This window comes from Poecilia mexicana, unplaced genomic scaffold, assembly GCF_051168715.1.
Source record: "Poecilia mexicana isolate PSO_F unplaced genomic scaffold, ASM5116871v1 scaffold_9, whole genome shotgun sequence".
Lineage (NCBI taxonomy): Eukaryota > Metazoa > Chordata > Actinopteri > Cyprinodontiformes > Poeciliidae > Poecilia > Poecilia mexicana.
The window spans coordinates 4,714,325-4,730,620 of NW_028263378.1; the positions used below are offsets into that span (position 1 = coordinate 4,714,325).

The following is a 16,296-nucleotide window of genomic DNA, read 5'->3' on the forward strand; positions in this document are numbered from 1 at the left end:
AAGCTTGCTTTGTTACAATAATAAAACAAAACTGTGTATGCACGTGTGGGAGTCTTCAAGCGAAAAGGAGGGATGCAATTTTATTTTTGAAAATATACTTGGAAAAACTTGGAAAAAAAGTAAAAACCTTGAGTCAAGTTCATCAGCTTGTAAAGGATTTTGGAGTCATTAGCAGACTTGATGCAAAGTCTTCTCTCAAAATTCTGTGGGCGATTAAAGCCAAAAAGGTGTTTTCAGACTCTTCAAATTTGTTGTTTGTTACGGTCTCAGGCCAACTGTTTGGCTGGAAGCCCCAACCTGAAGAGAAAAAGGAGATGCACATTGTAGTAATGAGCTTGATTAAAATACTGGCAAATTAAGCCCTGATTGGCAAACGCAACCATGGAATATTTCTACAAGTTAATAAAATGGATGTACACTGACGATGTTTGAGGTTTTACACTACGGAAAGTTAATGATTTTCGAAATGCATTGCAAATCTGATTCTTGTGCAACATCAAAGAGTTTTGCTTAGAAACTACAGTCCCATGTTTGCATATTTTTAACGCACTTAATAGTTTAAATTTTTAAGTCGAAATACCTACCTAAATGAGTTTTACACCTAGGGCAGGTAGCTACAGTCCATGAGAACCCTGGGTACCAAGAGAAGTGGCTGTCGGCCGGCCAGTGCTTAATAACGTCCGCTTTTTTAAACACTATCACCTCGAACTTGAGTCCCTGGGGGTTCTCGAAGAGCTGGATGTGGATCCTTCGACCACCCACTGACGTGTCGTTGCGGCTGGATAGTGCCATGCGGCTGGGGACGAAGTGGATGTCCGTGCCGAATGCCACTTCGTGTCCACATGCTCTACATAATATTAGCGTGTCGGTGCTAGTTCCGTGCTCCGGTGGGTCGGCAGCACACGAGTGTGAGGGGTTGAAAAACAGGAGCGCAAAGACGATAAAGTGGAAAAAGTTGTCCCATTGCACTCCGAGCAGCAGGCGGCTCGGTGACCTCATGGCTGCTTCAGTCTGACCAAAAAGCTAACAATAAAGCTAGTTAGCTTTTGACGCTAGCAGCGTTTATATCTGATGTAACGGTTTGAAAATGAGACATGTCGTATGTTGAAAATCATATTTATCATTCAGTATGTTGTATGAAAGCACCATTCACTGACAAACACAATATTAAGATTTAACTTTTAAAGGACTGAGCAATAGCTGATAAATTAGCTCGTAAAGCAAATGCTACGCTGGTTAGCATATTAAGCTAATTAGCATTAGCTTCCTGTTCATAATTAACTAGCAGACGGAAGTCAAGTTAAATAAAAGGGAAGTGCAGTCGTTTCCTTGGGATCCAAACGTAACAATTATTTTTACTTAGAAAATTTACTATGGCTATTTGTGAAAATTTTAACCAACGTTTTTGTAGGTTAGACTAGACTTTCGAGTCATGTTAACGGTTCTCTTGTGATACGTTTAAGAACCAATTTTTATTAAAACATTTTCTTTCGTTCACCTAAGTACGAAAGAAAAGTCTAAAATAACTACCTGTTAACATCTGATTGATTTCCTTGTATTTTTATTATTTCTATTTTTAAGTGTTAAACTATTTTCTTCTCTCTTTTATTGCTCACTAAAAAGTTTTCAATTTCTTCATAGGTTCAAGAACACAGCATGAATGCATTTTTCTTTTAGCAGTTACCCCGAGCAACGCTTACTTGAAACACTTCTTCACCAATCACAAAACGGGATCTTGAAAATCAGCCAATCGGAGTACTCGTTCGTTATTTGTAGCAACCATTCTGCGCCTCACAGAAGTTGAGATTTTTCCTGGAGACAGGAGGCTGACGCGATCTAAATTGCTTAAACCATTTACAGTGTTTTTGTCTGGAGGGTTTTTGGTTTTGATTAACTTATTCTTGGCCTAAATGTCGCGGTAAAACTTCTGAAGGATGAAAACTAGAGGTTCACCACCAGCTCCGCCACCGATTCACGTCCACGTAGCGGATAGCACACCTATCCATGTTCATATGAGGAGGAATCCCAGCAGAACACCACCGGTTAGTTCTTTTCTGGAAAGGGAACGTAAAAGGTTTTAAAGTTCTACTTATAAATTAATTTAGAGAAGACAAAATATTTTAAAAACTAATTCTTTACCCATTATTTCAATTATTTTCTGTTTAAAAGAGTCAAGATTTTACTTCAAGTCAACATGTTAGAAAAATTCAATTATTAATTGAAAGCATGACAGAATTTAGTTTTTTGAGAAAAAATGAGCCATCCCCAGCTACAATAAGTCTCTGAAGAATTTTGAATTACTATGAGTTAGAACAACATTTAATTTCCCTTTGGGATTTATAAAGTATTTTAAATTTGAATTTAACTTTAGCACTTTTTCCTTTTGGATTTAGGGAACTGATGCTTCGGTCAAACGAGATGAAAGCAGGCCAAAGATCCGGACGCCCTGGATTCCTCCAGGAATACACTCGTGCAAGAGGAATATTGGCATCACCAAGTCTCAGGTTGCTTCATGGTGTTCATTTTATGCTATTGTTACAGTATAACTAAAATTATACCTAGAGAAAATAAAAAAATATACTTAGTCTTTCCCAGTTCTTAAAATGGTTTAAAAAGGAGTTGATTGAAAACCCCAAATTGTTAGAAAGGGTCTTCTATTTGTAGATAAACTGGGAAGCGATGTGTAAAAGGTTTCTGACCAGATTTCCACGGGCTTTAGCTGACAAGTCGACCCATAGCATCACAGATCTTTCACCATTCCTTGCAGTGAACTGAAGATGCTTAACCATATATACCGTGTTTCTTTCACTCCTCACCCAGCTGCAGTGTCTGTTTCAGTCTCATCTGACCAATGCACAAAGGTCCAGCAGAGTTTTGCTAACTTCACATGTTAGCAAAACACTTAGGGCTGGGAGATATGGTTTAAAATGATACAAGATTCGATTTCCAATTTTAATCAAATGCAAAAAATAAAAAAATAAAAAATAAAACAAAGCAAAAAAATACAAATAACAAAAAAGTGTAATAAAAAAGGCTTTTATTTCAATAATTCCTTCTAATTTCAAAATCTAAATAAATTGAAGCTGTAAAACATGCTTGTTATAAAAGATGGCTATTTCTTGGTTGGGCTAATGTCACTCTGAACTATGGAAACCTAAAGAGTGCACAGCTGAAAAAAACAACAGATTTTTTAAAAATGACTTGAATTTTCTGTTTTTGAAGATTGAATTGATAAACTTAATTTATCACCCAGCCCTGGTTACGTTTGTGATGATTGGAGAGAAAAGACTTTTTCCCTGTCATTCCTCCGAAACAACCATATATCATAGATACTGTCTAATATTTATGAAGACTTGGTGACCGTAAGATGCATTCTTTGTTGCAGTTTAACAGTGAACTGTGAGTGGTGGGAAGATACCTTGAGTGCTAGTTAAATCTTCTGGCTAAAAGAAATACGCCTCTGTGTCGCTTTATTTTTACAAGAAGGAAACAAGTCATTGATCGCTAATTATATACTCTTAGAGACTGGTTAACTTACAAAAACAAAGCATACATGATTCAGTTTTACTCTGGTGATTATGTATTTTATGTGTTGGCATTTAACCTCAGATATCTGACTTCAGATCTGCTTTAACAACAGAATCAAGAACATCTGTGTGTTTCAGTTCTTTTTGAGCATGTTTTCTGTTTTTGTCATTTGATCAGACCAGCAGATCGCAGATTCAGTCAGACAGTGGGATCAGGAATCGGCGAGTTGCAGGGCAGCAGGAGGAAGAGCTGCATGGAGTTTCTGAAGACCTCAGAGTCCTGCTGAGGGAACATGGCGCTTCAAAGACGTAAGAAATTATAGATTCAATTCAGTTTATCTATAAAGCGCCAATTCACAACCCAAAATTAGTAAAAAATTTAAATCTGCACAAAAGATTTGAATTTGATTCAACATGTTGTACCTTTTGTGAATGTCCAGAAGAATCCCTTAATCATCTCTTTTTTACCTGTCCCTTTTCTTTTAAACTATGGAGAGACATTAAAAACTGGTTGTCCCTTAAAATTGAAGACATCTCAGATATTCACCACATATCATACTGTGCTGATGACCTTGATAGTCAAATATCTGACGTGGTAAATTTTGTCTTCTTGCTTGTTAAATATCATATACACTGCTGTAAATGGAGAGGTTCTACCCCTTGTTTTGATTTTTTTTCTTAACCAATTTAAACTATATTACACCTCACTGAAACATTTGAAATCTGTTTATGCAAAAAAGTAACTGCCAGTATCTCTACTTTTCTTTTGTTTTAAATCTTGTTCTATTTTTATTCATTTGTCTTACTGTTACGTGTTTGTGTTTATAGTCTTAGCCCCATGTTTTGTTTCTTTTTTTCATACGTATGCTGCAATGTTATTTGTACCTCAACGAGTCTTTGTATACTGTTTGTTTAATAAATAAATAAAAAAACAAACAAAAATGTCCAGTTCTGGTATGCCGCCATCTTTGTTTCTACATAACAATGGCTCTGCTTAAGGATGACCAGTGGCGCCCTCTTCTGGATGGCGGCCAAACTACAACGCTAAAAGAAGATCTAAGCGGCGGTCGTTGTTAGTTTATCGATTGGAACTAATTTTAATCTAATAAGCCATTCATCTACAAGTAATCGTAATGACCTGAACTCTGTTTATTTCATTCAAAGGTCGAAGGCTTGCGATCGTCAAATAAATGCAGATGTGCTCCTCAGGACGCTTGTAGAGGCAGAAATCGATGGTGTTGCTGTGGCTAATCAGCTGACAGCTTTGAAGGAAACCATTGACAGCCTTGCTAAGGTAAGCTCTACTCCAACCTAAGTTGGCTGCAACCTGCAGCTCCTATGAAGCCAAATAAGAAATGCATATTAACTATAAAGGCAGTAAAAAAAAGGGTTGTTTTAGCAGTTCTTCTGTATGTTTTAAGCTACAATAGAAAGGCACCACTGGTAAAAAAAAACAAACAAAACAAAACAAACAAAAAAAAAACGTTGAAAGTAATAATAATTGGTTGTTTATGTTTTTAAGTGGGCTATCCTTTATTATCCACATCTATTGAAAATTCTCATGCAGCTGATCTTATTGTACAAAATAAATGCTAGATCCAGAACTTGGATCTAGCAGTTTCAAACACAGCAGATGAAAATATTGGATCCACAGATTATTTGGCCCAAATAATCCGTTTTTGTTTTCTTTTGTTTCTTTGCAGCTATCATTACGTGTCACATGCAAGACAGCCATGTTGGAGTTTAAGATTAAGGAGAACAACCTTCCTGTTTTTGAAGGGAATTTCTATTATCTGAACCAAATTAGTTCTTTGAAATTACAAAAATCTGAATAGAAAGAAAACACGTAACCAACCATGCAGCGTTGCAGTGAAGAACATTTTTTGTTGTTTTGATTTATTTTCATGACTTAGCACAGCAGAGTGAAAAAGGGGTACCTGGAAAACCTGGAGTGTGCTCAAGGGAATCGCTGCTCTGAATGATCGGATCAGCATGAACCCATCTGGTCTTTTGTTTTCCAGGAGAAGCAGCTGACGAAGCTTCACACATCCTCTCTAGCATGGCATCAGAAGCTGCTGCTGGAGAAAATAGCGATGTTTGATCAAACAAATCACAGCCTTCGGGATCTCCTCAGGGACTGGAGCGTCAAGGAGGTACAAGAAGCAGAGGAGAGGTCGAGAAAAGCAGAATAATTCATTTCTGACTATTGTTTCTCCAATCAAACTGTTTTTACAATTGAAAAAGATTGAGACACTTTCAAACACTTAAAAGTGTATATTTAACAATGTTTAGCTTAAAAACAGAACAGGGATTTCAATACTTAATTAAAACCAGGGTGGAAATTAAAAAATTTCTCTACCAGCCACAGTGGTTAACAGAGAACATTTTTTACCAGCCACTCAAACATTTCACCAGCCACTGTTTTTTTTTTCCTTTCGATTTCTGTGAACTTTAGGAAGGTATGAAATAGGGCGATTATTTTTGCAATTGATTAACCTGTTGTTTATTCTGATGATTAATTGATTAATCAGATAAAAATATGTCACATTTCACAGATTTTCTCTTTAATAACTTAAGACTTTTTATACAACACTATAAATGCATAAAAAATGCAAATAAACACAAATTTAATTTCCATTTTTTAATTGGAAAATAAGTTAAAACTATACCACTTGAGGAGTTTTGGCTAAAACATGTACAGACAAAGATGTTTTATCTTAAATGCAAAAATGATATATTTTTTTGCAAAATTTGGCTTAATTATTGCTCTGAATATGTTGTTTCTTTCAATAAATGTTTCTATTAACACCTGCATACTTTAGTTAATTATTGATTGATTACTAAATTAGTTAATGATTATCTCAATAATTGATTAATCATGATTAATCTGATTAATCGTTTCAATGCTACATTTAATAAATACATTTAGTCAGCATCACCTTTCTCTAACTTTCCCCTTTTAAAATATGGCTAAGCAGTCCTTATTTTTTGCAACAAAAGTGCCTTATTAAAAATAAAGTGCTGGTCTAAATTAGTTGCCGATTATTTCAATAATTGATTAATCTGATTAACCATTTCAGCCCTTGTGTAAAAATTCTGTATTCACATGCACATTATGTAGCTTTTAAATATAAACAATAATCTTCTTAGACGGTGTTACAGAAAGTGTTGTGGTGTCCACAGAAACAGTTGCTGGTGTGGCCGATAGAGAGAGACACCTTGAAGAAGAAGCTGGCTGACACTGAAGCAGAAAACATGGTGAGTGACCAACACTTCCTCCTCTGATCGTCCATCTCCTTCACCAGTAACTGTTTCACTCCTTATTTCGCAGAGACTTGCCGCTAAACTCTCAAACAAGGAGAAACAAGTTTCAAAGCTCACCGAGCATCTGGACTTTGAAAAGGTTTGTAACTGCTTCAGCAGCAGGAAACCTGAAGTTCCTGATGACATCGTAAAAGGTTCTGGTAAGTTACGCCACAGGTTTTTACAGCATTGCCGCTGTCAACGCAGGACAACTTAAAGACGACTGAAGAGCTTTCAAGGATCCTGGACTCGACCCACAGTCACCTGGTGAACCAGCTGGAGGAATCAGAGGCGGAAAAGGTCCGCCTGACCGCTCAGATCCAGGTTTGGGAACGCAGATTTCACAACGACACGCTTCAGAGTAGGGATACAAACAATTAATCAACGTACGACTAATTGTCGATTAGTGGTTTATTAGATTAAAATGATTTCCAGCTGATTATGCTCTTAGACTTTGGTTTAGTGTTATAGTTTGGCCGCCATCCAGCAGAGGGCGCCGCTGATCAATGGAGCCGTTGGTACAGAAACAAAGGTGGCGGCGGCCATAATGAAACTGGAAAGAAAAGCGGTTCATAGTCCGTTGTGGGATGAAAAAAGCACTTTATGCTCTTCTGTTTTGAAATGTAAAAACTTGATAAGCCCCTTAAGTTTCAACTTAATGGACCTTATTAAAAAATTATTGATGTGCTACTAAGACGAGGATAATATGCCAGTAAAGCGGAAGACATAACGCAGAAGAAGGGGGAAAAAATCGTGCCAATTCTGTCTGAACATCTCTGTCTTCATGGGGAATTCAGGGTTTCACTTATTTTATTGTCTTCATCTTTTACTCAGTAACCTAAGAGGTTCCTGTTTTATCTCTTATAATATGTATGTGTTTATTAATGTGAGAAAACCACAGTTTTCTACTTAAGTTGCCATTTAATACATCTGACAAAAAACAATGTTAAATTTAATGCTTTTTTAAAATTTAAGCACAGGGAAAATGTAGGTCTCTGTGTTATGGAAGGATGGGTAAAACTATAATACCTGAGAGCTTTTGGCTAAAACATCCTTATATATTAAGGTTTTTTTAATCTTATATGCAAAATATATGGTAAATATGGTTTGTACAGTCTTGACTTAATTTATTTTTATAGTAAATAGCCTTTTTAGAATCTCTATACTCCAGTTAACGATTAATTGATTGCTAAATTAGTTGATGATTATTTCAATAATCACAATAAAGCACAATTAATCTGATTCAACCCAATATCTAATGAGCACCACCTTTCTCTAACTTTCTCCTCTTAAATTATATGGAGCCTCTTTTTAGAGGAAAGACACAGGAGCAGAGTTTCTTGTCTTGCAAAGTTCAAGCTGATTCTGATCCTAATGAAGGAGAAAATGAACTATTTTAACCATTTATTATCTTCTGCCATGCGATCTGTTGGTGAGGTAGAAGATGCAGCAGAGTCAGGAGCGTCAGATGAAGCAGCTCCGGGATCTCCAAGACGAGCTGGAGATTCTGAAGATGAAGAAGGCGGAGGATGACAAGCAGCGGAAAGAAGAGCAGGAGTCGCTCAGTATGATCACGCTGCACGCCGACCGCGCTCAGGAGGAAGTGAGGCAGCTGGAAAAGAAACTACAGGAGAAGGTCAGAGACGGGGCTCAGTGGGATTCTAGAAGTACTTCTAGGTTTCTGTTTCCTCAATTTCTACTATTTTTTCAACTGTTGGTTCCATGAGAGCATCAAGAAATAATGTCAATAGATGAAATAATATAATTAAATGCTGTTTATGTGCAGTTTAGTGATAGAAATTACACTTTTTAAATAATAAAAAAGTGCTACCGATCAGAAAAAGGAAGTTATCTATGCTGACCGCACACATCCTGGACACAGACGGTCAGAAAAACCTAAATTTTTAATTACTTTCCTGTACATTTATATTTAACATTTTCTCAGTTGGATCAAAAAGGAACCAGAGTTCTTGTTTTAATGCAGAAACCTGGTGAATAAAAGCAGATTTTGATTGAAGCAAAGTGTCCAGTGGTGATGATGACAGCTTCAGTCATTGTTTCTTTAAATGAATAGATCAAAGATGCAGAACTTGCATGTCGGGAAAAGCAAATAGGATTTAAACATCACATGATGCGTTTTGTCTTGAAGGAGATGGAGCTGTCTCTCGCTGTGTCCGCGTCCAAAGACTGGTGTCACCGCCACTCGATGGAAGCAGCTGAGAAACGGCACCGGGAGGAAGAGATCTCGATTGTCAAACAGTGAGCAAAGAAAAAACTAAACTTGTATATAAAGAATCCCACTGATTTATGTTCTTATAGTAGGATCTATTGGTATTCCAGCTACATTAATTTGATGAAACGGTGATGGAGACACAAATTATTTCATTTATGAGTTGGAACATCTAGAAACACTTCAGTCAGATTTTGTCAGATCAAACTTGTGTTTTTTTGTTATAGCTTATTATTTTTAACTATATGATAGGGCTGGGCGATAAATCGATTTTATTTTTCACCAATGTGCTCCCTGGGTTTCCGTACGGCATGATTTCAGTGCGCACAGGGTGGCCATCTTGTTTGTCAAACATGTTTTACATTTTCTATCTATTTGGGCTTTCAGTTCATGTCAGCTCTGCCTCACCTTAACTTATATTATTCAACTTATCTTATTGAATTTTTCTTATCCAATTTAACTTGACTTATTTAATTTAACTTACCTTATATAAATTAACATAGGATAACTTATTTATCTTATTTAACTTAATTTAATCTTATTGAACGTAATCTTATTTAACTTAACTTTTTACTGGTTGGACTTCATGTTGTGCAAAGTTTCAACAAATGGTTTTAAAAGTAAATTTTCAAAAAGTCAAATGAAACCCAGAGAATACAGCTTTCTGAAGGGAGTGGCTGGTTGGTGGTTTTTCTTTTGCTTTTTGTTTATGAGACATGGAAACTCAAGCTCTTTGGTCATGCATGAGTTCTGGGCTTTTTTCTCAAAGCTTTTTTGTGGCGCTAGTGGAGTTTATTTGCAGTATTCAAACCAGAAATGCAGCCTAAAATTAGATTTATTAAATCTCGTGTTTAAATGCGTTTCCTTTTTGAATGTGAAAGACAAACGCATCAAGAAAAGGCATGTTTTGGATGGAAAAAAGCAGTAAATGCTGACTTCTTGGAGAAAATATGGCTGAACACGAATATGTTTGTGTGTCAGGAAGCTCAGCGATCTGAACTCTCGGCTTCGCTCTGTGGAGGAGAAGAATCGGGCCGAGAGAGAGGAGCTCAGGAATCAGCTTCAGCACCTCAACGCAGAGAACGCCTCCACCATGCTGGAGAACCAAACGCTCAGGGTAGCTTCACACGGTAAACAGAAGAAAAAGTTAAAAACAAGGACTGTTGCTTAATCTGCTTTCACTTTATGATCAGAGAGAGCTGGCGTCGACTGACGAGAAATTAAAGGGACTTCAATCTGAGGCTCGTGAGCTGAAATCATCAGTGAAAAAGTCTGAGAACCTGGTGGAGAAATACAAGCAGAAGGTGAAGCAAACATCAGGCTTTTAATAGCTTCGGGTTTTTCATTATAGTTTAGTTTAATTTCATTGTGGCTTTTCGTCTAATTCAGTTAGTTTTAATTGTATTTTAGAGTGTGTTTGTAGTATTATTAGATAATATTAGATATTGTTTAGTTTAGATTTTGTTAGCCATAGTAGTAGTTTTAGTTTTTTTCATTTCAAAATAGTTAAAGTATTGTATTGTTATTACATACACATTGATTGGGTAATGAATATGCAAGAGAAGGTGCCATTTTCCAAAAATGTATTTAATTATATTTAAACATCCAACTGACTGATGTTTTATCCCAACTTTTGCTGTCGCCATTTTGCGCACTAGCTTAAATGCTGCCCGGAGGATTATATAGAACCATAATTTGCCCTAAACTGCTTTTGTGGGAGAAAAAAACCCCATTTCATATCAGTTCAAAAGACTAACGAATAGATTCATAAACATGAAAATGAAGGATGTTACATATCCGTTTAGTTTTATGAACGGATAATCTAGTTCCAGTTTTATAATTTTTCTCCATTAAAGCTGCAGTATGTAACTTTTATAAAGAATGTGTTTTTATTTACCGTATTTTCCACACTATAAGGCGCACCTTCAATAAATGGCCATTTTAAAACTTTTTTCATATAAAAGGCGCAGAGAATAGACACAACAGTAGAGGCTGGAGTTACGTTATACATCCACTAGATGGAGTTGCACTAAACGGAATGTCAACAAAACAGTCCGACTCCGAGGAGAGCCTTCCGCGACTGGGCCGGGGCGTGGCCGGACGATGGTCACCCCTCTCCGGTCGCCCACAGCATGTTCGTGAAGAACGGGGTGCTAAAAGACCTGCAGATGACGTGATTCTAGACGGTCAGCAGGTAGATAGGTCAGTCAAACTTTATTAACAAACCAGCGTTCTGACAACTATCCCAGCATGCACCGCGCGCTTCTTCTTCTGCGAGCGAAAATGAAGTCGCCGGCTGTTTACCGTAGTTGCTACACCTGTCGTGACTCAATATTGGTCCATATATAAGGCGCACCGGATTATAAGGCGCACTGTTGGCTTTTGAGGAAATTGAAAGTTTTTAGGTGCGCCTTATAGTGCGGAAAATACGGTAATTGTTAAGATTTCAAGGATTTTTTTTATTGTCATAGCATTTCGCTGTCGCTTGCTTGTGGTTTGTACTTAGGTCCCGGATCAAGAAGCCTAATAAATAAACAAGTTATAGAAGTGTCATTAATAAATATGACAGTTAACAAAAATGTTTTCCCAATTTCAGTTTTCGTTACTTTGTTAGTTTTATTTAACTGTAATAACATTGGTAAACGTCGCTCCACGAAGGTAAATCGGCACAGAAAATCCTCCAAACAGGATGTGAAAATGATCTTTGTTACTGTTGGGTTGCGGTTCAGGTTCACCAGGCTCGCCTGCAGTCAGAGGAGTACTGTCTGAAGCTGGAGACGACGCAGAGGGAGGCCCGGGAGCAGAGGGTGAGGCTGGAGAAGGAGAAGGATCAGGTGAAACGGGAGCTGCTGGAACGGGTGCAGGAGCTCGAGGCGCTGCCGGAGAAACTGAGGCGGACCGAGCAGCAGCTCCGAGAAGCTCAGGACGACGCCGACACCTACGAGAGGAGGAACCTGGAGCATCATGCTGTCCTGTCCGAAGTCAGACACAAGGTGATCTGCCTGGCTGCAGGTTCTAACGCATCATCCAGGTCACTCTTATCGGCTTTTAGACTCAGCAGAACCTTTTCTCAACATCATCACATCCTTCTGCAGGGCGCTGGAAATCCTTGAAAATGCTTGCATTTTGTTTAGGTGCTGTAGTTAGGTAATAAAGTTTAAAGAAGCTTAGTGTTGCTAGGTGACGGGCGGAGTTCAGCTGGGGTTGCACAGTAACGGGCGAGCCAATCCGGGCCGAGCCGATCCGGGCTGATCCGGGCTGAGCCGAGCCGATCCGGGCCGAGCTGAGCCGAGCCGGGCCGGGCCGAGCTGAGCCGAGCCTCACTGGGGTTACCAGGTGAAGGACACTGCCTGATAATTTATTTAGGGATTTTAATTATATTTAATCAATCTAATGTCTGATTAAAAGCCTAAATTTGGAAAACATTTTTTATAGTTGAAACCAGAAAGTTTCATACACCTAATAAAAAGACAGAGGAAATTTTTTTATTGCTATCTGAAGTTAAATCTGACTGACATGTTCTTGTTTTAGGTTAGTTAGAATCACCAAAATTATTTTAAATGCCAGAAAAGTTGGAGAGAACATTTTTTTAGAGATTTTATTTGGTAATTTTTTTGTATTTTGTGTTTAAGCATTTAATTTGAACAGGAAAATAATTTACTGTAACACAATTTTTTTTGGCTTGTTTCACTGTGATAAATATTTATTATTCCCAGCTTACCAACAACTTATTGATCTGTGCAATTGAAATAAAAGCTGGCTTATATTTTTTAAGTTAATCAGTGTTATTTAAATTGGGGGAAGATTTGTTAAAGTAGTGTTTTGTTCTCGGACCAGCCAGGTGTTCAAGCTTCTCACTAAGTTACATCCCATTGGTAAATATCAGTCCCATAACAGCAATATTAATATCGTAGATCGATCGGAACTCAAGAAGGAATGACTCTGAATACTGTTAGCAGCTCAAAGCGCAGGAAGCGTGAATAAATGAGTGTTTTGGGGAATTTAACAGTTTCTCTGACTCTCTGCAGGTGGAGCACCAAGGTGCTCAGCTGGAAACGGTTCAGCAGAGGAATCTGCTGCTGCAGGAGGAAAACAACGTCCTGAAGGAGAAAATTAAAAACCTAGAGAGGTATTTTTCTTTAACTTCAACACTTAAATAAAAACAGATTTATTGAGTGGTTAAAGGTGACCTTTCATGCTTCCTTGAACAGGGGAGGATAGATAAGTCTACAGCCTATTCAAAACATGTTTGCTGCATTTTCTTTTGCACAAAATCAGCGCTTACAGCAGTAAAACCAACTGACCAATCGAGCTGGTTTAATATCTGTAAATATGGGTCATCAGCCATAACAACATAAATATCAGATATTAATTTTGGAGCAAATTTTCATTTCGGTGCATCTCTATAGAGTGTATAACTAAAGTTAAAAAGTGAGACGAAGCCGTATTAAGTGTGTTTGTTTTTGTGACATTACATTTGGGAGTTTTCCTGACACCAAAATATATTAACTTATTGCCAAAAAACAGCTGGACTTTTTTTTAAGCGCTTAAGCTGTTTTTAGAAGCAGTAGAGACCCAAATGGAAGTACAAAACAATAATAATAATAGGTTCCCTGTAAACAAATCAGATGAGTTCATGCTTTTGTTGAGATGATAATTTCAGGATTCAACAGTAAAATCCATATATTTTAGATGAAATGAAGTGAAACTGGAACAAAAACTGTAGAGTCTGAATTATGCCTCCCGGTTCTGTCGTGAAGCACTTTGCTGTGCCTGTGTGTTCATTGTAGGAAGCTGGAGGATATGAACGCAGAAAACAGAGAGATGTCCCAGGCTGTCAGCATGAAGGAAGGAGCCATCCGCAGCCTGCAGCAGCAGCTGGAGGAGAAAACACATGAGTGCACCGTCGTGTCCCAGCAGCTGCAGGAAACTCTGGGAAACACTCAAAGACAGGTCAGAAACAGAAAGACATCTCCTCCTTTTCTCCTTGTGAAAATCAGGCTTGGGTTTAGTTCTCAGTTTACCTTCAGCTCAGGGTGACCGAGTGACATCACACTTATCCAACCAACAACAAATATGGCTGGTCTTTCTATATAGTATAAATATGAAATTTGATTATGTGACTGCTCATAAATATACAGGTCATTAATCTGTGTTTGTAAGAGATATCACAGGTTAAGGTTAAATAAGAATGAGAGACTGTACAGTAATATGTGGTGCTGTTTGTAAAGCTATACATTAAATAATTAACAGCAATAATTTGGATATTTTAGCCTGTGTAAGAGAAACAAAATGGTGGTTCATTTTTCAGTCGTTCTTTCACCAAGTTATTAATTTATGACAGAGTTTCCAGATAAATATTAAATTTATATGGTAAATGTCAGGTTCACCAACTAAATATTTAGCTCCAAACTAAATGTTAAGCTCAGCGCTAACTAGTTTAGAGCTAAATATTTAGCCAAAAGCTAAATATTTATCTAGCTAAGTATTTAACTTATTTAGTTAGCTGTCAAACTAAATAGTTAGCTCAGAGCTAAATATTTGGTTTACAGCTAAATATTAAGCTTAAAGCTAAATATTTAGCTTATTACTAATATTGAGCTAAATATTCAACTAGGAATCTAAATATTTAGCTCCAAACTAAATATTTAGCTGAAACCTAAATATTTAGTTCAGAGCTAAATATTTAGCTTCAAACGTGCTAGTTTGCTAATTAAATATTTAATTTGAAACTGTCATTTATAAATTAACATATTGAAAATATGACTGTTTTTCTTCTATGACAGGCTAAATAACTCAGATTACTGCTGGTAATTTTTGATTGTGTACCTTTCTTACAGCACCCTTTACAGTAATGATAAAAGGATAAAAAAAACTACAGAATATTTACAAGAAGTTTAAAACACTGCAAACATTTAAGATGTGCAAAAAACAGAGTTATAAAGACTTACAAGGTTTATCAGGAGCAGTTTAAAGCATTTATTTTCTTCTCTTCTGGTTTGAATTTCTTGCTTAGTTTGATAGATATAATTATCTCCATTTTCAATAAAAATATAGCTGAAAAGGAAACTGATCACAAAACTTGATGGATGCAGGTGGATGACAGCATACAGCGACTTCTGGCCAAAGAGAAAGCGTCACAGTCCAGATCGTTGGAGCTGCAGAACCAGCTGAGTCGGGCCAAATTGGAGCTGAATCAGCTGCAGCGAAGCAAGGAGGACGTACGTTGCTCGTCGATCATCACGCCTGTCTGCAGCCTTCGATGGGATTAAAATGTGTTTTCTGTCTCCAGATGGAGCGTCGCTTCCATTCTCAGCTTCAGAACCTGAGGGAGCGACTGGACCAGTCGGATTCCACAAACCGCAGTTTGCAGAGCTACGTTCAGTTTCTGAGAAACTCGTATGGAAACGTATACGGAGACTGCCTGCTGAGCACCACTGATCCGCTCCCGGAGCAATAGAGCACAAATGAATTCACATTTATTGTGATGTTGCTCAAATGTTTTCAAACTGGGAAGGTCTGAACATTACTTATTGTCCTCAGACATAAAATTGTCTTAAAGACAAGAAGTCTTGATGCTTGTTTTATTTATTTAATGTTTTGTTTTATGTGTCTAGAAGTGAAAACTTGTATATTCAAACTTTTTTAAGCTGAAACTTTTGCTGTTTAACTTCAAATCTACAAAAAAATATTCATAGAATCTGAAAACTCTTCAATCAATAAAAATCAGTTTACAAGTTATTCATCTACATTTTAATTAAATGCATTAGTTTTACTGATTATTAACTTTTTATACTTTTAATGTTTTATTTTCTTAGTTAAAATGCCTTTTCAGTGCATAATTTTTTCATTCAGAGTTCAGTGTTTCTTACTGGAATTCTATGTAATAAATCAACACAAAATACAGAAAAAATAAATGAGTAAGAAAGGAAAATGACAGATGGCTTAAATGTCTTTTTGCAAATGAAAAATGTAAATTATGGCATACATTTGTTTGTATTTTATGTAAAATCCTTGCATAAAATACAGTGTAACTAGCTGCCTTCAGATGTCACATATTCAGTCTGATTAAATATTTAATTAAATTACTAATTAAATGTTCTATTTAATTTACCTTTGGGATCTATACAGTATTTTTGAATTTGAATTATTAGTGAGGGACTTCACATGATTAAAACAAAAATCAATGAAATTTTAGGTCATGGACTGCAATTTACTGATTTTATTTTGACTATA

The 16,296-nt window shown here is 36.9% G+C and overlaps 2 protein-coding genes across 3 annotated transcripts; one reads left to right on the forward strand and one right to left on the reverse strand.

The window, feature by feature from the left end:
• Positions 1–46: 46 nt before the first annotated feature.
• LOC148157607 (uncharacterized) lies at positions 47–1,217 on the reverse strand. Of its 2 annotated transcripts, none has more exons than XM_088008641.1 (2): positions 585–1,204; positions 47–297 (listed from the first exon to the last, which is right to left on the reverse strand). In XM_088008641.1, the coding sequence occupies exons 1-2, from the start codon at positions 997–999 to the stop codon at positions 143–145; spliced, it is 570 nt and encodes a 189-aa protein (XP_087864767.1). In that variant the 5' UTR covers positions 1,000–1,204; the 3' UTR covers positions 47–142. The 2 variants fall into 2 exon arrangements, with proteins under 2 accessions (XP_087864767.1, XP_087864768.1); XM_088008642.1 differs by having other exon boundaries at positions 157–297; positions 703–1,217.
• A 69-nt stretch (positions 1,218–1,286) lies between these two features.
• Positions 1,287–15,997, forward strand: LOC106933298 (outer dense fiber protein 2-like). The gene is made up of 17 exons (XM_015012449.2): positions 1,287–2,042; positions 2,394–2,504; positions 3,706–3,836; positions 4,692–4,821; positions 5,549–5,680; positions 6,711–6,785; positions 6,859–6,930; positions 7,038–7,154; positions 8,272–8,466; positions 8,980–9,089; positions 10,042–10,177; positions 10,254–10,364; positions 11,790–12,053; positions 13,089–13,189; positions 13,851–14,013; positions 15,156–15,281; positions 15,353–15,997. The coding sequence occupies exons 1-17, from the start codon at positions 1,935–1,937 to the stop codon at positions 15,518–15,520; spliced, it is 2,250 nt and encodes a 749-aa protein (XP_014867935.2). The 5' UTR covers positions 1,287–1,934; the 3' UTR covers positions 15,521–15,997.
• Positions 15,998–16,296: the final 299 nt, after the last annotated feature.

Coding starts and splice junctions, on each gene's coding strand:
- LOC148157607 (XM_088008641.1), bottom strand. CDS start 999: ATGAGGTCACCGAGCCGCCTGCTGCTCGGAGTGCAATGGGACAACTTT. Junction 298..584: donor TAGGTGTAAAACTCATTTAG/GTAGGTATTTCG, acceptor TTTTCTCTTCAG/GTTGGGGCTTCCAGCCAAAC.
- LOC106933298 (XM_015012449.2), top strand. CDS start 1,935: ATGAAAACTAGAGGTTCACCACCAGCTCCGCCACCGATTCACGTCCAC. Junction 7,155..8,271: donor GCCTGACCGCTCAGATCCAG/GTTTGGGAACGC, acceptor TTGGTGAGGTAG/AAGATGCAGCAGAGTCAGGA. Junction 14,014..15,155: donor TGGGAAACACTCAAAGACAG/GTCAGAAACAGA, acceptor TGATGGATGCAG/GTGGATGACAGCATACAGCG.